The sequence below is a fragment of the Ammodytes marinus genome, assembly GCF_949987685.1.
Source record: "Ammodytes marinus genome assembly, chromosome: 4".
NCBI lineage: Eukaryota > Metazoa > Chordata > Actinopteri > Uranoscopiformes > Ammodytidae > Ammodytes > Ammodytes marinus.
Window position 1 is genome coordinate 21,686,040 of NC_137233.1, and position 26,846 is coordinate 21,712,885.

General features: G+C 41.2%; 2 protein-coding genes across 2 annotated transcripts in view; one reads left to right on the forward strand and one right to left on the reverse strand.

The window, feature by feature from the left end:
• Positions 1 to 9,077, reverse strand: part of cadpsa (Ca2+-dependent activator protein for secretion a) — a gene marked incomplete at both ends in the record, with an annotated part of 163,132 nt that extends 154,055 nt beyond the window's left edge. Inside the window, one exon of the mRNA XM_080026580.1 lies at positions 8,718 to 9,077. Within this exon, the coding sequence (XP_079882706.1) occupies positions 8,718 to 9,077 (360 nt within the window). The remainder of the gene's footprint in view (positions 1 to 8,717) is intronic.
• A 316-nt stretch (positions 9,078 to 9,393) lies between these two features.
• LOC307249730 (P2Y purinoceptor 14-like) lies at positions 9,394 to 26,463 on the forward strand (the record flags this gene model as incomplete). Its single annotated transcript, XM_080026581.1, has 4 exons — positions 9,394 to 9,620; positions 20,112 to 20,247; positions 21,016 to 21,275; positions 25,818 to 26,463. The coding sequence occupies 4 exons, from the start codon at positions 9,394 to 9,396 to the stop codon at positions 26,461 to 26,463; spliced, it is 1,269 nt and encodes a 422-aa protein (XP_079882707.1).
• Positions 26,464 to 26,846: the final 383 nt, after the last annotated feature.

Sequence of the window (26,846 nt, forward strand, 5' to 3'; positions counted from 1 at the left end):
AGCGTTGCCATTCTGTTCAGGAAGCAAACGTGCTGCCTGAATTGGAATGGACCTCCATGTTCTAAAGGATCCAAGAATATGAAGCCTCTATGTTTGATTAAATACCATTATGATCTCATTTCTCATAACATTATGAAAAGTGAATTTAAAAGTTTTTGAATAAACAGTTTTATATATTAGTACATATATCAAGGGTTAGCTGTATTAGATCTTTCACATCATCTGATGACATCATTCTTCTTTTTCTGGCTTCAGGAAATTGAAAATATATCCGTCAAAATGAACAGAGTGAAAGCAGGCAGCGGTACAGTGTGTCAAAGTGCCTGGTCTGAGTGGAGGACCACCAATCGCTACAGCAGCCTTCTGGGAGCTAGACAAACTGAGATAGCACTGCGCTGTGTGTGTGTGTGTGTGTTTGCGTGCGTGTGAGTGTTGGCAAAGATGTGCGCCTCAGTGCATGTGTGTGTGTGTGTGTGTGTGTGCATTGCATGTGTGTGTATGTGTGTACCATGCTTCTCAGTGGGTGCTATCTGTCTACCACCAATCTTGCTCCAGCCAGGTCCAGGCTTGCATGTAGCTGAAGACCACAACCTGAAAGCCCCAGAGGCAGCATATTCACTTTGACTGTGGACATTCCGAAAAAGGATTAGTAAATGAAAGCACTGCATGAGCTACCACTCTGAGGACTGGGTCAAGTGCCTTGCTTAACGGAGCTCTAAAAACACTTGTTGATGCTCAGCCTTTTCTGCGTCCACTGGCTAATGAGTCACTGTTTGAGAATTATGTGACACAGCTAGCTTCGATGTGCTACGCTTTAATCTGCTCAAAAGGGAACTTGTAATATCAAAGGTCAACTAGGTCACACTAGTTGCTGGACACTATCATGACGCATGCTCACACACACACACACATGTAGTCCACCTTCCCTGACCATTTCATCTGCATGTACATCGGCATCTTTACATTTTCAGCCCTGTTTGTTAGTGAATCAGTTATTATTTTTACAAGAAGGAAGGGGAAGAGAAAAAGTTTATAAAAATAAATATAATGTAGCCTACGTGTATAATATATACAATATTTTTCAAGAAATATTACAACAAGCGGTCAGTCATTGTCCAGAGTCATATAGCCTACTGTCTCAGAATTGAGTCAAATTATGCTGAATAATTCCATGTGATATTTTCTCCTATTTCAGATTGGCCCTTGCTTTGCCAATACGTCAAACGTTCCAGTTATTGTTGTATTGGGGAACAGGCAAAATTAAACTATATAAATATGTGGCGCAAGATTATACAGTATATGTTTATTTAATGGTTAATAGTTTGTCGAGTTACTTAATCAAATCACAATGTACAATGTTAATATACAATGACCTACATATTAGGAATCAAATGAAGTCTGAGCACATACACACACACACACACACACACACACACACACTGGTGCTGTCACAGACATACTGTAAATCTTGACATTAACCCATATTCCCCCCTGCAGGAACACACTTGAGCTCTGTGGAGATTACATAACATCAAATGGACGGGTAATCCCAGATTACACATTGCAACAAAGCAGCGTTTAAAAAAGTGTTCACCCGCACGAGAGCTGCTATTCACACATCAGGCTTTCACATTAATACAGACACACACACACAGGAGTTTTCCTTATCCAAATCCAGGGTCTCGTAAGGCACATCGCATCTGATTGATCCATTTAGAGTACAAGAATGGGATTACATTTGGGGAAAGAGGCTTCAGTCCGAGCAGACACGGATGTGATCGGCCTACAAGATGTCTAATCTAGGCGAAGATTGCCTCGAAATACATTCTACAATATTTGGTTTTGTGAATACAGATTCCCCAATATTTTAAAATGAGTCTGAAACTATGAAATAGTTATTAAGTTAAATAGGCTATATAGAAAAGAACTATATTGTAAGTCATGTAGTTTACATGATCAAAAATGCCCATTTCCACAACAAAATGATCAAATTAAACAACAGTCATACTAATCGCTCTTGCTTTATTGTATTATTTTAGAGAAAATCTGCTCTCACTCTGTAATTAATTTCAGTCAGTTTTACATTGCAGTTTCTGGGTACGACTGTCATTCAAACACAATTCTTTGTGCAGAGATGTTTTATATTGAAGGGTTTTTACTGGCTCAAAGGGAACTTTTAGATATTTCTGAAACAGTCTAATTTTTCCTCTGATGATCATACATGACATGTAACAGCAAACGAGACCATCTGTTCAAAGAATGCTATTTTTATTTAGTTTTTCTTAATGCCTTTGTCATGGGTAAGCTCAACCAGGAACAACACCCGACAGCCGAGAATTAACACAAACTGAAGGTTCTTCCACTTTGACTCAATTTACGTGTTTCTGGGTCTGAGGACAGTTGCTGATTTCATTACATAATATGATACAAATCTGAGTAACATAATATCAACAGAAGTGATTTATAGTCATGCTGAATGTAGTCTGCTGTGCCGTTCTTGATCTGATATTAACGGTGATGGAAGGGTGAGAAGAGAGTTCTAGTTGGCTGTGTCAAAGGCAATGGACTCGTGGTGCTGCTAATTGCCCTGTGGACCTGCGGACGTATCATATTAGCCTCTGAAAAGATTAGATTGGCTTGATGACTCACCCCGGCCTAATCATACCACACTCATCGCTTTTTTTCTATAAGTGGATGTGTCAAAGGACCTCCGTACTGTGAAGCATGTGGTGTGTTTCATGTGTGTGTGTGTGTGTGTTTGTACATGAACACAACAGCGCCCAACTGGCAGGCTTTCATCAACCATTAGTGGCCTACATGCTGCCCTCCTGAATAATGCAGATGTTATTGATCACACACACACACACACACACACACACACACACACACACACACACACACACACACACACACACACACACAGTAAACCTTTGATGCCATAATTCAAAAAGGTTTTCCTCTCTTAAAACTGATGCGTTTGTGTTGTCAATCTCAATGCTACTGAAAGCTTTGAGAGAACTAGTTATTGTTATGTTATGCGCACCGGAAGTGATGTCACATCGAACGGAGCCTCCGTATGAAAACAATTCCTACTGCATGCTAACTAGATTATTTCTATGATCAGCTATAGTTATTAGGAATAGAAAAATAATGAGTATGCAATTTGGAACGCAGGGTTTGTCTCCTCTTCTCCCCACTACCAGTGTCCAGACTCCATCAGGGGGGGTTATTCTGCTTCAACCCATGGATTCTCTATACCCCCTCTGTCATGATGTGAACATGGAAACTAATGAGTCTGAACTTTACCGGCTGCAATATGAAAGTCCTAAGGGAGTTGATTTCAATCCAATATTATAATCAGCTTTCATTTTGAAATGGGCCTTTCAGCACAATGAGACACTTGTCAATGTAAGTATATTTTGATGCTAATGCTTTGCTAATATATTGTACTTTAAATTCAGTAAAACTTTGAATTACATCCATATTGGATAATTCCGCATCTCATGATTTACATGTTGAGAATGAAAAAATACATAAAATACAGAGGAAAGAAAGAAAACAAAAGCAAAGAACAATTTAAAAAACAACTCCAATGTACAACCCCTTTATTGATTTCAATGAGACTACTGTTTAATCACAGCAAAACAAACAACAACAAAAAGTTAAACTTGGCCCAACTTTCAGCCAAGCATTTGCACTCCTGGTACATGAATTTTTGATATGATATGTTTGTACTTTGGAACAACAGTATCAGGGAAGTTGCTTTAAGTGAGAAAAGTAGCAACGTTTGACATTAGTGTTAAACTCTTATATACAGTCTATATGGTTCGTCCGTAATTAAAGGTGGAGTCAGCGATTCTTGAGTATGCCTGTTGTCAAAAACACTTTTCATTGAGGGCGCCCTTAGCTCAGTTGGTAGGGCGTCCCCCCATGGGCCTCGGCCAGCAGCGGACCCGGGTTCGATTCCAGCGCGCTCTGCATGTCACTCCCCTCTCTGCCCCTTTTCAACTCTGTCTCTACACTATCAATAAAAGCATAAAAATGCCCAAAAATATCTTAAAAAAAAACACTTTGTCAGAATCAGTGAATATCTATCCTAGTATATAGTAGCAAAAGATAAAAATAGGTTAAGTACATATTTTAAAGGGCGAGTCATCAATTCTGGAGAACTGCTGTTGTCAAAATCATTGTTTGTCCAAATTAGTGAATGTCTCCTCCACCATCAGCTACCTGTATGGACTGTGTGTGAGCTAAGAAAAAAAGCTGTTGTTAATACTGAGCCTAGGCTCTGTAAACTGCATGTAAACAAAGGGTAATAATAATAATAATAATGGATTGGATTTATATAGCGCTTTTAATTCTATGTGACTCAAAGCGCTTACAGGGTTCCAGGTTCCATTCATTCACACACAGTCATACCGGTGGGTACTGTATGTAAACAAAGGGAGCCCACCATAGTAAGATGCCCATTTACAGAACCTAGGCTGTGTATTACAGTAACACTGGATTTCTTTTCAGAGCCTACACATTATGTACAGGTAGCAGATCATGAGGAGATAGATATTCACTGATTTTGACAAAAACTGATTTTGAAAAAAAGCATTCTCCAGAACCGCTGAATCCACCTGTCAGTATGGGACTTGTATACTGTACTTTATGACTTAGAGTTACCACTGCACTTGATGTTGAAGTATATCATTTGAATGCAGTTGTTGTCACTGAAGTATAACATAGCCCTTTGCTTTTTTTGATAGACTATACTGCAAATCGGCTATATGCTATTGAGCTTACTCAGTACCCTGCTCCTTCTTACATTAAGACAGTGACGTGAAAGGTCCTAGATGAATGTATTTTATCATACCTCCATCCCCCCTCCCCCTCCAGAGGAAGGGATATCTCATGGGGACAGTGAGGTGGATACAGTAGAACACCATGACACCTTAATAACATGTTGACACAGACAGAAAATGTGTGCGCGCGTGCGTGCGTGCGTGCGTGTGTGTGTGTGTGTGTGTGTTATGAGATGACAGAGAGATTTCAGCTAAAATTAAAATTAAATAAAGAGGTTTTTCTTTATAAATGAGTATCACTAACGCTATAGCATATACAATCATATGAAAAAGTTTGGGAACCCCTCTCAGCCGGCATTATAATTGACTCTGCTTTCACAAAAAAAATATAAAAGTGGTATGTCTTTAATTTACCAGGAACAGCTAAGTACTGGGATGTTTTCCAAACAAAGATTTTTTGAAAAGCAGTATTTGGTTGTATGAAATAAAATAAAATGTGAAAAACTGGCTGTGCAAAAATATGGGTACCCTTGTGGTTTTGTTGATTTTAATGCCTGTAACAGCATGTAAAACTGATGAATTTAAACACAAAGTTGGTTGGATTATGTTGTTAAGCCTTGAACCTCATAGAAATGTCTGTTTAATCATGAGAAAATGTATTTTAGTTGCCTAAATGCAAGTTGCACTTCTCTTTGACTCTCTGCTGAAGTGAGACAGAATGGGATCATCACAACTGCTCCCAAAAGATCTTAAAAACAAAGATTATTCATTATCATGGTTTAGGGAAGGCTACAAGAAGCTTTCCCAAAGGTTTCAATTGTCAATTTCTACTGTAAGGAACGTTGTCAGGGAATGGAAGGACACAGGCACAGTTGCAGTTAAACCCAGGTCTAGCAGACCAAGAAAAGTACAAGAGCGGCGTATGCGGCGGATTGTGAGAATGGTTGCACACAACCCAAAGATCACCTCCAAAGACCTGCAAGAACATCTGGCTGCAGATTGTGTATCTGTACATGGTTCTACAATTCAGTGCAATTTGCACCAAAACATCTGTATGGCCGGGTGATGAGAAGGAAGCCCTTTCTGCGCCCACGCCACAGATACAGTTGCATGGAGTATGCAAAAGCTCATTTAGACAAGCCAGATTCATATTGGAAGAAAATGCTTTGGACTGATGAGACAAAAATTAAGTTATTTGGTCTTTATAAAAAGCAGATGTTTTGGTCCAAATTGAGCTGAATTGTTGAACGATGTACAGATACACAATCTGCAGCCAGATGTTCTTGCAGGTCTTTGGAGGTGATCTGTGGGTTGTGTGCAACCATTCTCACAATCCTCCACCTATGCCGCTCCTGTTTTTTTCTTGGTACGCCATGCCTGGGTTTAACTGCCACTGTGCCTGTGTCCTTCCATTTCCTGACAACGTTCCCTACAGTCGAAATTGACAATTGAAACCTTTGGGAAAGCTTCTTGTAGCCTTCCCCTAAACCATGACAATAAACAATCTTTGTTTTTCAGATCTTTTGGGAGCTGTTTTGATGATCCCATTCTGTCTCACTTCAGCAGAGAGTCAAAGAGAAGTGCAACTTGCATTTAGGCACCTAAAATACATTTTCTCATGATTAAACAGACATTTCTATGAGGTTCAAGGCTTAACAACATAATCCAACCAACTTTGTGTTTAAAGTCATCAGTTTTACATGCTGTTACAGGCATTAAAATCAACAAAACCACAAGGGTACCCACATTTTTGCACAGCCAGTTTTTCACATTTTATTTTATTTCATACAACCAAATACTGCTTTTCAAAAAATCTTTGTTTGGAAAACATCCCAGTACTTAGCTGTTCCTGGTAAATTAAAGACATACCACTTTCATATTTTTTTTGTGAAACCAGAGTCAATTATAATGCCGGCTGAGAGGGGTTCCCAAACTTTTTCATATGACTGTATGGACGGAGTTCATATTGTATTTTAAAGAATGTTAACATGAAATACTGATAGTAGGCAATACTTTTTCATTTAATATGACTTCATAGCCTACATTCATTGTGTCTCGCCTGAAATTGTTATCTGATGACTGGCCGTGAAAAGGGTGGTACCACCACTTTTTCTAACATATCACATGTATTTAAAGCTTACAGATACATTCCCTGTTGTGCTGTGACAACTGACTTTATGATTTTTTCAATTTGGGAGATCAAAAGCAAGATCAGTCGTTTAGGTTAACTCTAACCCTGCGTTCCAAATCGCATACTCTTTCTTTTTTCTATTCTACATACTGCATCTGATCATAAAAATAATCTAGTTAGGATGCAGTAGGCATACATTTGGGACATACTTTTACTTATTTATTTCATAATAACATTGCGCCTTGATCTTGCCTCTTGCTTTTACATCTGTCACATCCCCGTTTGTTTTCATATTGAGGCTCCGTCACTTCCGGTGTGCACTGGATTGTGGGTCAGAATCGCCCAAATAGCATGCTGTTTTCAACACTAAAAATATCGTACGGATATAATAGACATCCAGGTATTTCTAACCATACTACATCTGGCCACAATAATTGGGACATCCTAAATCTATTTTTACTACAATACTAAATAGTAGACAGTATGGGTATTGGAACGCAGGGTAAATGTACCACTGTAACCAGTCCACTCCATCCACACTAGTAATCCAGTGTCGTGAGATTTGTTTCACTTGTCCCGTGTTTGTCGGGTGGCGCATTTTATCAGTGAATAATTAAGGGAGATGCTACCATTTTGTAATTATGGCATGGTACAATATTGCTAACCATAAACCATAATGAACCATGATGTTATATTAGTGTTTTGTTTTGTTCTCTTAACTCAGTACTATCCCCTGCCCCGGATGCTAGCAGTGCAAGGCAGTGCAGATGTGCCAATGCATAAACTTGCGTTCTCTTCTCCCATGGTGTATAAGGTTCGTCAGGACTCTTCTATGTGACTTTTATCTCCACTCTAACAGACTTGAAATGTAGCAAAGAACAATATCTTTGATTAAAACGTTTTTTTTTTTATTCTATAAACAGTACACAGAATGACTGAAAAACCGTTCCATCCAACGTGAGGCCATTTGATGCAAACTAGTTCATTTTATGCATAGTGACACTTTCAGGGCCATGCTCTACTACGGTATACTGTTAGAGACCACTAGGTGTATGCGGATGCCCAGTTGAGACCCAGTGATGCAACAAGTCACAAAGGTCTATATTTTAAATGGATTTTTTCAGGAGCCACTGGTGAATGTTGTGGAGGAGCTATCTCATGTGCAAAAGATAGATGGATTGTTGTAATGAAAACTGGGCTTGAGACTAGCTGGAGGGGAGGCAATTCGCATATGCAACAGCTACTACAATGGGTGGGAACAACATGAATACACATGTTCACTCGCCCTCTCTCATCATCCTTTAGCCTTTTCTTGTTGTGCCAACCCTGTCTGTCTTTAGTTTGGATTAACATATGTCATTGTGTTTTAATACAATCTAACCCTTTCTGGCACAGTTTAGCTTCATCATCATCGGGATGTTTGGTGGAGGGAGAAGAAAATGTGTTATTTAAAAAAAGAGATAGCCTACGCTATCAAGTCGACATTTGCTTATTTGCAGACTGCACTGCATCCACCACCTGTAGTCAATATGACTCTACTACTCGAGGTTTAAAGGGTTAGATCATAATTTGAAATGCTAAAATGTATATGTGAAAGAAATGAGTCTAAGGTTGAGTAAACTGAGTTATATTCCCGAATATTCGACCAAACGAAATCCAGCGACATGATGATACGACTATATGGAAGCAACAGTTGGTGCTGCCGTGTAGCTTAGTGATGCCTTCTAGGAGGGAAGGAGTGATGAAACACAGTTTACATCTCTGGGTGTTTATTAACCTTTTCACTCGGATCTTACCTTCTGTTGCCTCCGGGCCATGTCCGTAGGTTGCTTCGCGTTGAAGGGATAGGCGATGCAGCGCATCACAAACACATAGAGCTGGAGTCTTTTCTTCTTTTCTTCCTCCTCTCGCTGCATCTTCTCCAGGTCTTCTTTCTCCTTGTCGCTGCCGACCGACGGGCTGGGGCTGGAGGGTCGGCCGCCACCCCCGGCACCACCACCGGCCCGAGCCTGGAGCCCTCCGCCGCCCGGGCCGTCGGCGGCTCGGCCCGGGGACAGCCGCGCTCCTCCTCCGGCGCTCTTCGGGGCCGCCACCTCTTTGCACTCCACCTCCAAAACCTCATCCCCTTCCTCCTCGCTGGAAGACGGGTCCAACATGCTGCCGAGGCTCGGATGGAGACTGGATCCGATGCCAATGTAAAAATGTGCGAAAAGTACAAAGGAAGAAGAAAAAAACAAACAGGTGTCGATCAGTTTCAATATCAGCAGCCACAGAGGGAGAGCTCCACCGCCGCACAACCTGAGAGCGCTGCACACTGTTGCTTTCCAGGAGAGAGAAAAAAAAGAGAAAAAAACTGCCGTCAGACGGATCGATCTCAGCAAGAACAATAAAAGTCTTGAAGAGTCGAGTTGGTGGCGTGATTGTAGAGCCAGGCAGTGGCACACACACACACACAAACAGCAGGGATTTGTGATGAGAGCAGATATCACGGGGGAGGGGTCTCACAGGGACAGAATAGGAGGAAACGTTGATGTGTTGTCGCTTCTGTGCCGCCTGCAGGAGGAAGAGGCTGGGCGCTGGGAGCTGACCGCGGTGCTGAAAGCCGAGCTATATGGCCGCTCTGGGATCAGTTTGAACAGGCAGCGAGCAACGAAAGATGAACGGCCACCTGATGATCCAGCTGAGTCAAAGGGAGACAGGTTTGCCTTAGAAATCCACAGACCGGAATCACAGCGGTGTGGATTTCACAATAAAAGCTTTACTCTTGCTTTCTAAAGAGATATTTATTCAAATAAATTACGACTAAATCATTTATTTGTTTGATTACAGTTTTTACCGAACGCTAAAAACACTAAAAGTGAATGCTATGGTCAAAGCATCACAATCATTAACTTGTGTAACCATGCACTAAACAAAAGCACTAACACTACAAACACAATATAGGTTTTGCACTGTGTTTGAAAATCTGGAACAGATTTCTTGCAAAACACTACACACTGTTTTTTTTTATGTAAGACACATTGTTCAAAAGGTAACTCTCCTGCAATCATTGAGAAAACAAATCCATTTAGAATGAAAACACAACTTAACACAACACTACACACAATTCTCTATATCTTGCACACCTTTGTGTTCACACAGAACACACTGCCAATCACATTTCTAAACTCCAAAGGCTGTTGAGCAATAAGCAATCAGCAATGTCCTAAAGAAGGGTCACAGATGAGCTCCTGGTTTGTTTGGAGAATAATGGATGGTGGCAACATTGAAGAGAGAGGTGAGCAGCAAGGAAGAGGTCGCTAGTTCAGGAAGTGCTTCGGGATACGGGCGCAATTTATGAACACATATAAACCTGCGAGAAAGAGAAGGTTTTCCCCTGTGTGGGAACATTTTGACCTGATCCCTCCCAATAAGGTTACACATTCAGTAACATTATCACACGTGTATTATGTTTGTTGTGCAATGTCCTATATGTTTTTATTTCAATCCAAGATGAAGTGTTTGTTGTGTGCTAAGGAATTGGGATACAACAACAACACCTCATCCATGTTGAGGCCTTTTCATGCTTTGAAATAAAAAAAACAAGGGGAATGTGATAATTCCAAAATATCCACTTAGCAACATACTTTCCCATTCCTGACCTAATTTCCAAATCAACTATAAAAATGTACTGAACTAACACTATAGAAAATAGTATATATATTTTATATATATAAAACGCTATTCTTTTTCTCCCATTGACCAGAAAGAAGGAGCTGGATGAGGCCTTGGTGTCAATGATTTACAAAGACACCCAGCCGTTCAGCATAGTAGAAGACTTTAGGGAGAAGGATTTAGGGAGTTTGAGGCATAACTGGATTCAACCTATGTTATCCCAACAAGAAAGATGTGTTTGGTGACAATGATGAAGCATGAGAGTACTATTTATTTTAACAAATTAATTATTATTTTCTTCTTGTAACCTTTATTTTCTTCCTTTCCTTTAGACTGTAAAGGCAATGGTTGAGGGGAAGTACTCAAGTGAGAAAGAGAGCCAAAGCTGCGGTCCATAAGGTAACAGCAGTCAGCTGATATGTGGACATTCAATAACATGGCTGTGACCTGCCATTATATAGATGGGAACACCTTTTTCCAGACAGCTTTACTGGGTGCAGTGAAATTCCCACAGGCACACACAGCACAACATTGAGCATGTGTGATGAGATCCCTCATGGGGAAATGGGGATGACAGTTTTTCACAATTGCTTAAACACATTTCCTGAAACCACCTTACTTTCTCAACACCCTAAACACAAATCTCAAAACTCACACACAAAATGCAAAATCCATACACGTCTCTTGCAAAAGCACACTTTACCCTCAAAACAGTGTTAACTCTTCACTAAATGGTATTTTCTTTTCATATGACAAACACATGCATCATATGACTAGACATTTCTAAGCACCCATTGAACACTGGTCTGCAGAATGGAAAACACTATAGTATGAATGGAAAACACTATAAGAATGCTTTATCAGTAGAATTATGCCTTTGCATGTTCAGTGTTACACTTTCACCCGTTGAATGTAAAATAAATACCATATAATGTGTTACGTACTCAGAAAACAACACACAATACTTTACAGTAACAACAAATACTGTATTTGTACCCCACAATGTGCTGTCTACTGTAAATCACAGCAAACGGGATGAAAACGGGACGAAATGAAAGAGATAACAGAAAATAAACAATAAATAAAACAATAGCACATGGAGCCTTGACAGGCCTCAGTCACATCGCCACATGCGTCCTCCATGGCTTGCAGCAGTGGGATCCGTGTCTGCGGATCCCTCTCGTACACCTTCCATCTCCAGGCAGAGAAAAACTCCCCATTTGGATTGAGGAAGAGAGAGTGTGGAGGGAGATACAGGATGAACATTTCAGGATGGCCCCTGAAGCAGTCACATACCAAAGCAGCCCTCCTTTCTCCCCCTTGTCCTCTCCCTCTTCCTTCTCGTACCCTGACTCCTGTGCCTTGCTTCTCACCTTTCTCTTCAAAGTTGCCACCATCCATTGTTCTCCCAAAAAAAACAGGAGCTCATCTGTGACCCTCACATAGCAAATTGCTGCTTGCTAATTGCACAACAGCCTTTGCAGTTTAGAAATGTGATTGGCAGTGTGTTCTGTGTGAACACCACAAGAGGGAATTCAGGAAGAGTGTGCAAGATAAAGATAATTGTGTGTGGTGTTGTGAACAATGTGTGGTTTGGAATGGGAATCTGAGTCTAAAGCAGAAAATGTGCTGGAGTTCAAAATTGGATTGTTTAAGCAGTTGGTACATGAGTTTCAGGTCAGACACATTGTGTCTGATGTTCCGATTAATGTGTTTAAAACAATTGTGAAAAGCTGTAAAACATGTAAAATAACATGCCTAGTGGCTGATGGTGCAACCAACATGATTGCCTGTGGTAGGGAACTGCAGATCCTCTATGCCATCTGCATTGCCCACTCACTGAACCTCATTGTTAAAAAGGCTCTCCAGTCCCCAGTCCTGTCCTCAATTCGTTCAAAAAGGCCAGAAAGCTGGTTGGATGTTTCCGAAGCAGTACAACGGCTAAAGGTTAGTACACTGATGTTTTTTTCCCCATCTGTTAATGTATTTGTTTCATATTTCTGCATGTCACTGTTATGTGTGGGCTTGTTTTGTGTGTTTTCTTAGTTTGTTCTTTTCCCCTCTCTTTAATTTGCCATTGAGTGAGCAGGTGTGCTGCCTCACTCAATCACGTACAGGTGTTTTAATCAGTGAGCAGCATAAAAACAGGAGGAGAACCTCAGTCTCGGCCCCTGCGCTGCTCTCCTGTGTAATGCTGAAGTTAAGTTCCCTCTTTTGTTTCCAGGATTAAATACCTATAATTTGACTGCCTGACTCCTACCTATTTTTAAACCTGTTTTTTATGAATGTATGTATTAACGTGATTTTCATTTTTGTCTTTAAAGGAGAAACTTGCTCTTGTTCAGGAGCAGATGGGGATACCAAAACTAAAACTGCTTCACAAGGTCTAAACCAGGTAGAACGGCACGTTTTACATGCTCCAGCGACTGGTGGGAGTTCAGGGAGCCTGTGGGGGCAGCTTTACCAACCAACATCCCTGGGCTAATGTCTGATGAGTATGATAATGTTACAGAGTGCCTGTACATTCTCTCTCCTTTAAATAATGCCACTGTGCCAGCTGTCTGAGGAAAAAAAGGTGTCTTGCTCAAAGGTGATACCATTGATAAATAGTATAGCACAGCAATGAATGAAATAATCCCACTGGCAAGTGAACTGGGCGAGCACCTCACTCCTTAGGGAAAAGATCCAAAACCTTCAGATTATGAGCATGCTGTCGCTGGCCACCTTGCTGGATCCCCGCTACAAACAAATTGGTTTCTGTAGCCCAACAAAGCCCAATGACGCTGTCTGACAACTGAATGTACCAGCGTTATAAGGTCCCAGTCATCTCCAGCTTCAGCATCAACATTTATGGGCGGCTGTGGCGACGTGGGTAGGGTGGTCGACCCTCAACTACAGGGTTGGTGGTCTCTGAGCAAGACACTGAACTCTAAATTGCTCCCGATAGTTGGCCTGCTATCGGTGAATGAATGAATGTGTGTGTGTGTGTGTGTGTGTGTGTGTGTGTGTGTGGATAGTATGGAATGGGAACAGGTCTCCATTGACAACGTGGGATCTCAATGGGCTTTCCCTCCTATAAATAAAAGATTAACATCATCACAGGACACTGTAAATGAGGGACCTGGTAATCATTTTTTCTTCGGTTTAGGGAAAATCTGGATAATTATGACTCTCGCTTACACGATTTGTTTATGCTTTTCAGAAAACAAACTATGGCGTGATTTAGATGCCACAGTGAAGGAGACCCAGGGAAACCACAACGAGAAGTTGTTTCCAAAAGAGGAAATCTTCTAAACCCTGGCAAAGTGGAACAAATTGTTTTACTCAATAAAAATTAATCAGTTCTTTAAGTTGCACATTCACTGCCTTCTTCATGTTCACAAGCACATAACACTGCGACAACTTGAAAGCAATTGTTCCTGTCATTATGAGTTATTCAAACATTTATTTATAGATTTATTAGATTCCTTTGTATTGTCATATTACATACCCATAACACATTAAAGCTCCCATACTATACACTTTTCGGTTCTATTATACACCATACTATATGGTCTTAGTGGTCCCTAATACGTTTTTCTTCAATTGTTTGCTGAAAAAAACTTTCAGATAATTTATTGTACTATGCTGATGTTCAGCTAATCTCACAATGGCCTATTTTTTAAAAAGAGCTGCAGCTCCCCTCGTAAATATACAATCTTTGAGCTCCCCCCGCCCCCTGTCCGGAAGCGAAGCCAGATACGCCTCGCCCTCTGTCTGTTTGTAAACAATGATGACGTATAGCCTGTTAGCACAGTTAGGTTTAGCCTACCCATGAGAAGAACCAAGTCTAGTGCTAGTAACGCACTTTGAACAGTTTGACATGACCTATCCTTGTCTACATGAAAGACTATGTTCATACAGATGCACTGACAGCCACACGCTAATAGAAACGGCATGTTCACAATAAAAATGCTGCAAAAGATGGTGGCTACTGCGAAGCTAGCTCGGGAGCTAGCTGCTAACAATACCACTAAAATCTGTGAAAAAATTATCTTCAAAGTCAGACTTCTTCAGTATACCTTCCAAGCCTTTGTCCTGTTAAAAACGAGGCATTTCCAGACTGGTGTGGGGAATAGAAATAAGTTTTTATGAGCAAAAGCTGAATGCTTGTCCCAAAGCTAATAGCTATACACCAGTCAGGCAAAACTACCAATAAAAACATTTATTTCAGTTTCACTGTATGAAAAAAAGCACAAGTAGCTTCCTATCCGTTGTGTTATTAAAAACGAGGCTGCTGTGGTTAAGATAAATTAGTGGATCATGCAACATTCATCATGTTTTGCCGTACTACAGGCATCTTGTCGCTTAGCAACAAGCAAACAACATGGGGGTGAAGGAATATTTTTCGAGAGGATCTCGGGGCCGTGGACCAATAAGAAATAGGAGGGTGGACTGCACAGTGGAAGCTTCTGGCTTTCCAGTTTTTGACGTCAGAAACGGGGAGAATTCTGACTGGAGTATATTGGGTGGAGAGGTGGAGGGTTTCAGAAAAGGGGAGAGTGAGAAAAGGAGAGAGCTTTCTTTTTTTTAATACTTTGGCAGTCTGTAGGCACACCGTAGACCCATAATTATGTTCAAAAACATCGGAAAAGTGCATTTGCACAATATGGAAGCTTTAAACAAATATGTAAATTTTATTTATATGAATACATGAATGATACATGAAATGCATTTATCAAGATGTATCGATTTTATTTTACTTGTCAGTCATTCCCATGGCTGCACTGTTGCAGGACAGTATTGAGTGTATTACAAATTGATAGAATGGCCTATAACAGTGGTTTTCAAACTGTGGGGCGCGCCCCCCCTGGGGGGTGCGGGGTTATGGCAGGGGGGGGAGGGGGCGCAGAAAAATATGTGAAGAAAAAAAAATTTTTTTTTTTTTTTTGAGTTTGTGTTTTTTATGTTAAGATCACGGCATAGCTGGACAAGAGTTCTTCTGCTTCGTTCCTCTCACGGCATTTAAATGCATTCATTATATTACAGAGAAATAGGTCTCGTTAAAGAAAAAGAGCACCAAGCCCAACCCAGAGGACCCTGCATACATTTTTTTATTTTAAATTAATATTTTTATGGAAAATCCACGTGTCTTTCTTCAATAGCTTCTAATTCATCAGACCCAGTGTCTCCAAATTATTTGTTCACACAAAATTCCTCATATTTAGCCTCTTAATTTTCCACTCAAAGTGCACCAGATTCATAGCCTGGCATTCCCAGACCTGCCACTAGGCGCTGGCAAATTAAATTTGCTGCGCGTGTTGGTCTGGACACGCTCCGTTGAAGCTTATCAAGAAAGCCAGAAATCTGGCGGGCGCGCCAGAGCATCTTATATGGTACTCTGGGGAGGACGTAACCGGATGACGACAGTGACGTGCATGCGACGTCGAAGCCGTGATAGTAAACATCAGAGATGGCTGCGGATATGTTGTGTGAGTTTGAGACTGCTTTGGCCTCGACCCTTAATGATTTGGAAGACGGCACTCAAATCTTTCATTAGCAAGTAAGTGGAATGTTCTATTTTGCCGACCGACAACGGCAAACGTTTAATTTAACAGTTTAACAGCTGTTCGCTAAACGAAATGGGCTTACGTCGCCTTGTGCATCGCTCTGATTGGTTGTAGTGCTATCCAACTGCGTGCAGTGGCATTTGAAATGCACGAGTAGGAGCCGCCCCTTGAGTTGGAAATTACAATTGATCGTCGCCAGACCCTCTATCGTTCAAGATATCAGGGTCTGGATTTCCAGGCTACCAGATTCATGCATTTCACTTTAAAAAGGTGAAAAAAAATCTCCCGGGGGGACATACCCCAGGACACCCCTAGGAGAGTCTGGTTCTGCACTGGCTACTATTTTCCTCCAGCAGGACATTGGAGGCACTAGCGTGTGTGAATGACATTTAACTAGTCAATAATTTGGGCAAGTCTGTCTGCCTATCTTCACTCGGCTGCACACTCAGTCACTACTATCCATGCTTAAAGGAAGCAGGATTAAAACACTGGATTAGGATGCTAAAATGTATTAAAAAATGTGTTTAAAAACGCACAAAAACTTTTAGAATGTTTCAAAAATATGTTTAAATCTGTAAAATAATTAAAAGATCTTTCAAAACACACAGGGATTTAGAACAATTTTCTTGGGGGGGGAGGGGGGCTCCGCTGAAATTTGATCTCTGAGGGGGGGCTCACTCTCACACTTTGAAAACCCCTGGCCTAAAATATATCTGGCCATTCAACAGTGTTTGACCAGCAGGGGGGGTTGTGTGCACATGAAGCCTCAATGAAGCTGGGAGGGTATAAAAGGCAGCTTGCCAAGGATTCTGTAACTCAGTGTTGGTATCATGTGAGAAGACAATAAATACCACGCGTGGTGTGTTTAAATTGTATATGTGTCATGCCTCACCTTATCCAAACAAGGAAGTCAAATAGCTTATTTCATCAGGGGATTAATAGACAGGTGAGTGCTACTACTGAAAACTCTGCTCTTTGTACTATTACTTCACTGATATACATTTGTTTTTTTATCATAGAGATATAAATACTGCTTTTGGTCATGTACATACCAGTTGTTATATATGGAAAGTCTGTTTACCAGCTGTGGTTACAAATATTTCCAGTGATCGAAGTAGATTGAGTTGATATTTCTCTTCTGACAACCTCAAAGATATATCTTTAATATAAACCCCAAAACCACTTTTTTCATCTTACAACAAATGTATACAGGAATTTAGTATTGTTGTTGATTGGCCCCGGTCAAATTCTCCACATTTTAGTACAAAGTATGTTCATTCAACATTGTATCGTATAAATCTGCATAGCGACTGCCTCTACTGCAGGTTCAAACCTGGAAACTGCATAGACATTTTTCTATTGGCTGATTGAGAGTGACGTGTGGTTCAAAAAAATATATATATGAGGGATTTCAGAGGTGCACCAGTCCAACTATCATATTTTGCTGTGATCGGTAATCCCCGTGGACACGTCTTTACATGAGAAACACTACCTGCAGCCATAAACTGTAGGCTATATAAATTAATATAAGTAGCAGTTAAGTTACTGCAAATACAAAACGAACATTTCTGCAGCCTAGCGTCACTCTAAAAGCAATTTAACTGGTGAAATGTGAGCTGACTTTTATTTTGAAGCAGCAGACAGGAACAGGAAAGTGCACTTCACTAGCTTTAAAGCTAGCAGCATGTCTTCAGTGTTGTACCATGGACCTGATAAAACAGAGTTCCACCCTGTTCCCCCAATGCATTGGACAGGATGAGACCCAGCCATGAAGCCATAAAGTCTGAATAAGATGTGGTGGAACAACCACTCCCAAAACAACCTATTTCAATGGGCCTAAGTTGTAAAAATACTTATAGGCTACTAAATATTGAAGGTTTTTTGTTTTATGATATTGTGTGATTTTCGATTAAATAAAATAAAAGTTCATATAAAGACTTTATTATAGGCTATGCAGTGCAAAATGGATGAATATAGGCTACACATTTTCTGCAATAAATCAATACCAGCTCATTAAACTTAACATGATGCCTATCATCTTCAAACACATAACTGGTCAGTTATATATGATTTAAACCATTCCAAAAATGGAACTTGCAACATTTCTCTTTTTACCTCTAACAAAGTAAAACAAAAACCAATATCATCACACAGCATACGTTTTCCATGCAAACATTAGGCAACAATTCAATATATAACTAAAAGCATGCCAATAATATACAATATGCCAATAATATAGTGTAGGGGGTCAAGCCTATGGACAACTCTGTGCCGCCACCGTGCCTTTGGTAATGGTTAATCTACACGCCCACTAGTCTCACTGACCGACTCCATAGCTCCCCCATGCGTTCTGACTCACCCCTCGAGTCATAAGCCACGTGGGAACTCCCCCTTCCTTTTTTCTACTTATTTTCACCCACACACACACACACACACACACACACACACACACACACCTACCCACCCATAGACATAAAAAAAATCACTTACACTGGCAACACTGGCAGGCAGGGTGTTGGAGAAATTAGATTACTGGGCTGTTAGTTGATGCACTTTTTCAATTTCAGGGAGGAGGCAGTTCAGCCCAAACTAGGGGGGGATCATTTACCTTTTAGGTCCAATAGAAGGGGTCACAAGCCCTCAGTGGGGAAACACTCATAACGTTGGAAATATAGGCACATGCCTATACAGATGATGTTATAGTATTTATTTCTGAATGGTTTTCGTGTTTGTCAAAATAATTGTTTAATGATTGTTAAATACTAACAATTTTAAACAATGTATTACCTCAGAATGCACCTCAATATAAAATAGACTGATATAAGGACATATTACTTCATACTTTTGTTTTTACCTGGTGAGATTTTTGAGACACAGAAACCAACATTTAATTGTTTTCTTAATACACAAATGTGAAGACTTGGGTTGTTCTTGGTTAAGAATCAGCTGTAGTTTGAAAACTGTTGTTGGTCATGGGTCATTTTGAGATACCTGTAACCTATAACCAGTTCCCGTCTGTAGACTGATGAGGTTCAAACCTTGTTATTTGTGCTCTACACCAATGACTGCCAGAGTACATTTGAGTCAAGGTTCATAATCAAGTTTGCTGATGATTCAGTCATAGTCAGTCTCCTGCAGGACCATGATGTGGACCGTGGGCCAATTTCATCCAGTGGTGTGATAACTCATACCTCCAACCGAATGTCTCCAAGACAAAAGAGATGACTATCGACTTACGCCAGAATGTTCCTGTCATTGCACCTACTTCAATCAGTGGCGTAGCTGTGGAGACAGTCAGCAAATATAAATACATCGGCACCATCCTGCACGACAAATTAACTTTGAAGAATCAGAGACTATTTTTCTTGAGAAAGCTGAGGGACTTTAACGTGGACAGATAGCTTTCAAAAAAAAATATTTGTCTTTTATTGAGTCAATTTTAACATTTGGAATTATCTGTTGGTTCGGCAACCTCAGGAACAAAAAAAGGATAGGAAAAATTGTTCTGCTTTGTCAGAAGACCATTGGCCTTGACCTGTATAACCTTGGACATATTTACCAAGTGAGAGCCATTCGTTAGGCAAAGGCCATTCTGTCTGACCCTTAACATCCTCTCAATGCAGAGTTTTGATACCTGCCATTAGGGAGAAGACACACATATTCAAAGAGGGCCAGATCAAACAGAATCAAAAATCATTTGTTCCCTCAGCTGTTCGGTGGTTAAACAAACTGGGATAGCAGCTTTTCTTAAACAAAGTAAATTATTATATTGCCATGATGTCTCCCATATGTTCTTCCTTTATGTTCTGTGTTTTGTATTTATTTATGATTATTTGTTTGCTGTATGACACGGTTTTTACAACTGAATGCAGAATAAATGGCCCCTCTGGGACAATAAAGATTTACCAAATCAAATCAAAAAACTGTTTTCCAACACCTGTAAGTTTTATTTTTTTGGTTTGTGTTCGACTCTCTTTGAACATGCAGAAACATGAGCGACCTTGGAGTTAACGACGTGACCCAGACCTTCAACAAAACATCAATAGCCAACCAGACCCACTGTGAGAAGGTCAACAGCTCGGGTCTAGTTTACTTCATACCGTTCTATGTTCTGGTGTTTCTGGTGAGTATCAAATATTCATATTCCTGATTTCGCAGTTTTAGGAAACACAATAATTTGATGGCATACTTTTTAGAAGACATCACATTCTGACTGTAACGGTTTGAGAATCCAACCAACTACAGTAAAAATAAAACTAGGTATTTAGATACCAGATGGGAGGCCATCTTTCCATCATTTCGATGGCAGCTCAATATTCCAACATATTACCAATTGGACCAAAAGGCCATTGGTCTGATGGTCCGTTATCCCTAATGTGAATGTGAGAAATATTTGTTTTTCGATGTTAAGATAGAGAGATGTGTGGCTTTATTTAAATTGTGCCATATTGGCTATTGCTGAAACAAAGCAACATGGTTTGCATGTAAAATTATATTCAATATCAAGGGTAATAAACTGTGTATTTTCAGAATAATGGGCCGTCGGATTTATGGCATGGCACCACCAGATGATATTTGGGATTACAGTCTTAAATATATATACATGTTTCATTAATGCCTGACATAGTCTTATGTAATTTAACATTTTGCATAGATCACATGCAAAATACTCAAAATTACAATTATGAAAAATGTGATTCAATAGAAGCTGATTTACTTCATAGTTATGCCTTGTGTCCCACATTAGATAGTAATATATTGGATTGACATTTTAAATATTTTTTTCAGAAAAGTGTATTCTTCATGTATTAAAATTAAGCTCTGGAATAAATAAATATTTGACACAAAGTTTGAGACTTCAGTCCGTGTCTACTTGCGTTTTCCACTGCAGGTGGGTTTGGTCCTAAACGGCTTGACCCTGAGGGTTTACTTCTGTCGAGCTCAGCGTCCAGTGTCCAGTAGTGTGACAATCTACCTAATGAACCTGGCAGCCGCAGACTTCCTGGTCACCCTCTGTCTCCCTGTGAGAATCAGCCTCGCTGTCAGCAGCTCTGTCCCTCTCCGCCGAGTCTACTGCACCTTTGGCGCCTCCACCTTCTACCTGAACATGTATGCCAGCATCCTGTTCATGGGTTACATCGCAGTTAACAGGTAGGACTGGACTGTACACATATATAGCATTGAGGAAAGGCAGAGCAGCTTGTTATTGGCAGGTATAAGGTTTGATATGGCTAACACTTTCAGGACTAATTCTACAATGTGTTTGCATATCAAAAATAAATTATTTTCACAGTTTAGATACATTTCATCCATCCATCAATGTCCCTTCTCTTGTGGTTACAACGGGTCCAGCAAGACACCCCAAATTTCCCTTTCTTGGGTTGGGCCACATTAACCAGCTCTGACTGGGGGATCCCAAGGCATTCCCAGGCCAGTGTGGAGATATAATATCTCCATCTAGTCCTGGGTCTTCCTCCTCTCAGCTGGACGTGCCTGGACCAACTCCCTAGGGAGGCGCCCAGGGGGCATCCTTACGAGGGGGTTTAGAACCACCTAAACTGCTCCTTTCTACCAAAGGAGCAGCAGCTATATACGCCGAAGCTCTCAGGATGACTGAGCTTCTCACCGTATCTCAAAGACCCAGTTTCCACCTGGCACTAACATGAGGTTTGAGTGCATCTTCTGTGTCCACCTGTGATCCGATTCCACTTCCCCGCACTGTATGTAAATGAACACGTACATCATTTCCGTTTGTGTTGCTTTTAACCGGCGGGGTTCATGGGACAGACACGGCTATTTACATTAACACAGTTAAGTTACTGCTTGTGCAAACTGAACATTTCCTGTGCGCCTTCTCATTAAAAGCATGCTACTAGCCAAATGTGAGTTGACTTTTATTTTGAAGCAGATAAGAACAGGAAGTTAGCGCTTCACAGCCCTGCAGCGCACCAGTCAATAGCAGCATGTCTTCCGTGTTATGATTTCTTTGCGGTGAAGAAAGAGGACAGAAAACTTGTCATTTGCAATACTTGTAACTGCGCTCACACTAAAAGCTTCATGAACATTAGTGGCAGCCACCAGTGATGCATTTTCAACGTACTTCTGCTCAGGCAGGGGGCGGCAGATAAGTAGGCGGTCCCTTATGTGGACAAAAGTCACATACCCTTTTACACTACTAACTGAATGTGGACACATCGGACACAAGCTGCCTATAACTGTGTACATCTTTTTCCTGTTTACCGCACTGCACTTAAAAGAGGCAAAGTGTAGAGCATTCGCATTAAGAACTGGAACGATAAAAATGCATGTGAGACTCTCCGTGGCCTGTTTGAAGCCACAGATTGGGACATGTTCACCGAGTCCTCTGCTGACATCAATGAACTGACGGATGTGGTTACTAGCTGGTCTGTGTACTGTCAGAATATCATTATCCCTGAGAAAACAGTCAAAGTGTATCCTAACTGTAAACCATGGATATCTAGGTCCCTTCGACCTCTTCTTCACTTGAAGAACAAAGCCTTTAAAGAGGGTAATATAGTTGAACTGAGACGTCTGCAAAAAGAAATTAAAAGAGAGGTTTGGGTTGGCAAAATGTCCTATAAGGAAAAAATTGAGAAACAACTTAAAGCTAACAATCTGGGCTCTGCCTGGGACGGCATGAAAACAATCACTGGGCTGATAGAAAAAAGAAAAAAGGTTTCTTTAGCCAACTACTCCTGTGACCTACACCTTGCACAGAGCCTCAACGATTTCTATGTCAGATTTGAAAAGCAGGATTTTACTGAGGAACACTGTGTACAAAAATAGTTTTTTGTCCGCCCCCCCCTCTAATCCTTTTTTTAAGGAACAGGATGTGACCAACTGTTTTAAAAAATGCAACCCCCGCAAAGGCCCTGGCCCTGATCACATCAGCGGCCGTTTATTAAACACATGTGCTGATCAATTGGGTCCCATTTTTCATTTGATTTTTAACAGATCTCTCAGACTGCAGATAGTGCCCTCCCTCTGGAAACAGTCCACTATAATACCAGTTGGCAAGTGCAATAATCCAAAAACACTTAGCGATTTCAGACCCGTAGCCCTTACTTCCCTGGTCATGAAGCAATTTGAGAAGCTAGTCAAATCAGAACTCGTCGCTAAAACCAAGAGCCTTCTAGACCCATTTCAATTCGCTTACAGGGAGGGAAGAGGCGTCCAGGACGCTATCGCTACTCTTCTAAATCTGCTTCTTAAACATCTTGAGGGCAGTAAGAAGCATGCCAGGCTACTTTTTGTCGACCTCTCCTCTGCTTTTAACACGATCCAGCCCCATGTTCTCGTTGAAAAGTTAATCAACACTTTTAGCCTGGATCCTTGTCTAGTGGGTTGGATATTGGATTTTTTAACAAATAGATCACAACGTGTTAAGGTGAACACAACAGTGTCTAGCCTTCTGTCTACCTCCACTGGTTCGCCACAGGGCTGTGTTCTCTCCGCTCTTTTGTTTATTTTATACACCGATGACTGTCGCAGTAACCACGACAACCGCTTCATCATTAAATACGCGGATGATTCGGTCATTGTCAGCCTTCTCAATAACGACGAGACTGTGCATGGCCAGGTTACAGAGGACTTTCTGACATGCTGCAATGATGCTTTTCTTGAACTTAACATCTCTAAAACAAAAGAGCTCTGCATAGATTTCAGACGTGGCCCCCATCCCACCGAGAGCACTGTCATTTGTGGCCAGCCAGTGGAAATTGTGACCAGTTACAAATATCTGGGCACGATTATTGATAATCATCTGAAATTTGATGTTAACACGGACATGCTGTGCAAGAGGGGCCAGCAACGCCTGTACTGCCTTAGAAAACTGGCTAGATTCAATGTCGCAAAAAGCCTGTTGAAACTGTTTTACTGTGCTTACATACACTCTGTCATCTCCTTCTCTGCTATCTGCTGGTTCGGTAACCTCACTACTAAGGATAAAAATTCAATAGGGAAAATTGTAAAAACTGCCTCAAAAATCACTGGCATCCAGTTGGAGAGCCTCGACTCTTTTTACCACAGACAGTTGCTTAAGAAAGCTTTTTACATCCGTCAGGACCAGGCCCATCCACTCTACTCCGAGTTTATGTTGTTGCCATCAGGCCTTCGTCTGTGTGTCCCTAGGATAGCCAACAATAGATACAAATACTCCTTCGTCCCTTCATCCATCCGTGCAATCAATTCGGCCAGCAGCAGGTGATTGATGATGATGTTGATGTTGACTTGATTTTTATTTTGTTGCAGTTGTCTTTGTTTTTGTCTTTGTTTTTATCAGTTTTTAATTTGTTTTTATTTTTTAATTGTTTTTATTTTTATTTTTATTTAGTTTTTATATCCAGGCACTTTATATTTATGCACTTTCTTGTCCTCCTCAGGCTAGTGTACATATTATTGTGCACATAATGGTGTTGTGTGCCCATTGATATCATTGTCGTGTGTTTGATATCCTGCTGTAAACAATTTGCCCTTTTGGGACATTTAATAAAACCTTGAACCTTGAACCTTGAAACCACCTCCGAATGTGGTTTTTGAGATCCGATCTCAATGCGTCTTAAAATGCGTCCTGAGAGTGTTTCCACTTGTAGTTAGAGCTGTCTACTTGTGTTCAGATCACTCAAACCACATGTTAGTGCCAGTTGGAAACAGGGTCTAAGAGAGACGCCAGCCACCCTGCTGAGAAATCCCATTTCAGTCACTTGTACCTGAACTTGTTCTTTGGGTCATGAGCCAGTTTTCATGAAAATACAGTTGGTTAGGGTAGGAACGAAGATGGAACAATAGATCGAGAGATTTTGTCTCTCTATTCGTCAAAATGTTGCAGTTAAGCTAGTGCAATACCGCCCCCCGCTGCCCCAATCTCATGCTCCATTGCCCTGTCAATCGTAAACAAGACCCTGAGTTAATTGAACTCCTTAATTTGGGGTAAGGACTCATCCTATTCCTGGAGTAGACAATCCATCAGTTTCCAGCTGAGAACCATGGCCTCATATTCAGAGGTGCTGACCTCAGCCCAGCCTGTTCACACTCGGCTGTGAACCGATCCAGTCAGAGCTGAATGTCACAGACAGATGATGTCATCAGGACCACATCATCCACAAAGAGCAGCGATGAGATCCTCAGCCCACCGAACAGTAACCCCTCCCCACCACGACTACGCCTAAATATCTTGTTCAAGAATATCACAATCAGGATTGGTGATAAAGCGCAGCAAACCCCCACAAGAAAAAAGTCTGACTTACTGCGGAGAACCCGGACACCGCTCTCACTTTGAGCGTACAGAGATTGGATGGCTCTAAGATGGGACCCCATACTCCCGAAGCACCTCCCGCCACAAGGAAGCTAGTGCTTTTTGTAGGTGAGGCTTTGGTTGATGGATAGTGGTTGTTGCCACAGAGTGCCAAGTAAAACACTGGAAATGTGTGTTCTTCCTTTACCAGTTTATTGGCATATTTCCACAAGTATATGGGAGTGGATGTCTGTGTTTGTGTAGTCTACAGAATAATCAAAAGAAACCGAAAATATTCAAGTTATTATGCACTGAATGTGATTATTCAATATCCTTTAAATTTCTTATGGCCATCGAATACATAAATCTGAATGCATGTCTAGCTGCATGTCTAGTCTGGTTATGATTAATCTACAGACTCCTGCCTCTCTTCTCTCCAGGTATCTGAAGATCGTCCATCCTTTGGTACCATACATGCAGACGGTGCGAAGCGCCCGCATCATCTCCACAGTAACCTGGGTTTCCCTTGTGGTCACGATATGCATTTACGTCATCGTATCGCTCCTCAACCAGGAACCATTAAACTCAGTCCCAGACGCAATGAGCTGTAACGTCTTACACAGCAAACAGCTCCACCTGTTCTACCATATCACCCACACCTGCTTTGCTGTCATTTTCCTATTCGTCCTGGGCTCCCTGGTCTTCTTCTACTGCAGCACCTCCCGCAGGCTGTCACTGGCACAGCAGGCGCAGCCGGCTTCCTCCGGTTCCAAAAAGCTCATCAATGCACGCAGAAAAATGTTGGTGCTGGTCAGTGTCTTCTGTGTTTGCTTTGTTCCTTACCACCTAGTTCGCATTCACGACATGTTCCTGAAGGAGTTTTGCTGGTGGACTCAGGCGTTCTTCTACCTCAAAGAGCTTACCGTTATGGTATCAGTTCTTAACGTTTGCTTGGACCCGCTCATCTATTTCATCTTCTGCAAGTCTTTCCGGGCCCAGCTAAGCCTAGAGAAGGTGTTCAGCAACGGGCGGATGAGAAACGTCAATGTCAACATAAGGACGATGCAGACCAGTGGACCAGCGTAGCTTAAATCCAACATCACTAACACCAATAACCAGTCACACAAGAACTGGAAATATGTGCGAAGACTGACATCTGATGGTAAAAAAAACAGCCAATAGTAGATGGTTATTTCAGCATTTGCAATTTTCTCATTAAGATCATTTATCAAGAAACTAAGTAGCCTTTATTTTTTTCTGCTCAGAATTGATCCTAGACTGATTTTAGTTTTTGCTGTTGACTCATATGGGGATTTTCCATACAAATGTGCTGGCTTAGCTTGGCTTGGCTTGGTCGTCAGCCCAGCACGGAAGGGGTTTTCTTTTCAATAACAGCGGGGCTACTTGTCTGCAGGTGTGGATTCAACTGATGATACACCGCCCTTTGGTGCTAAATGCTGTGGGTCTAA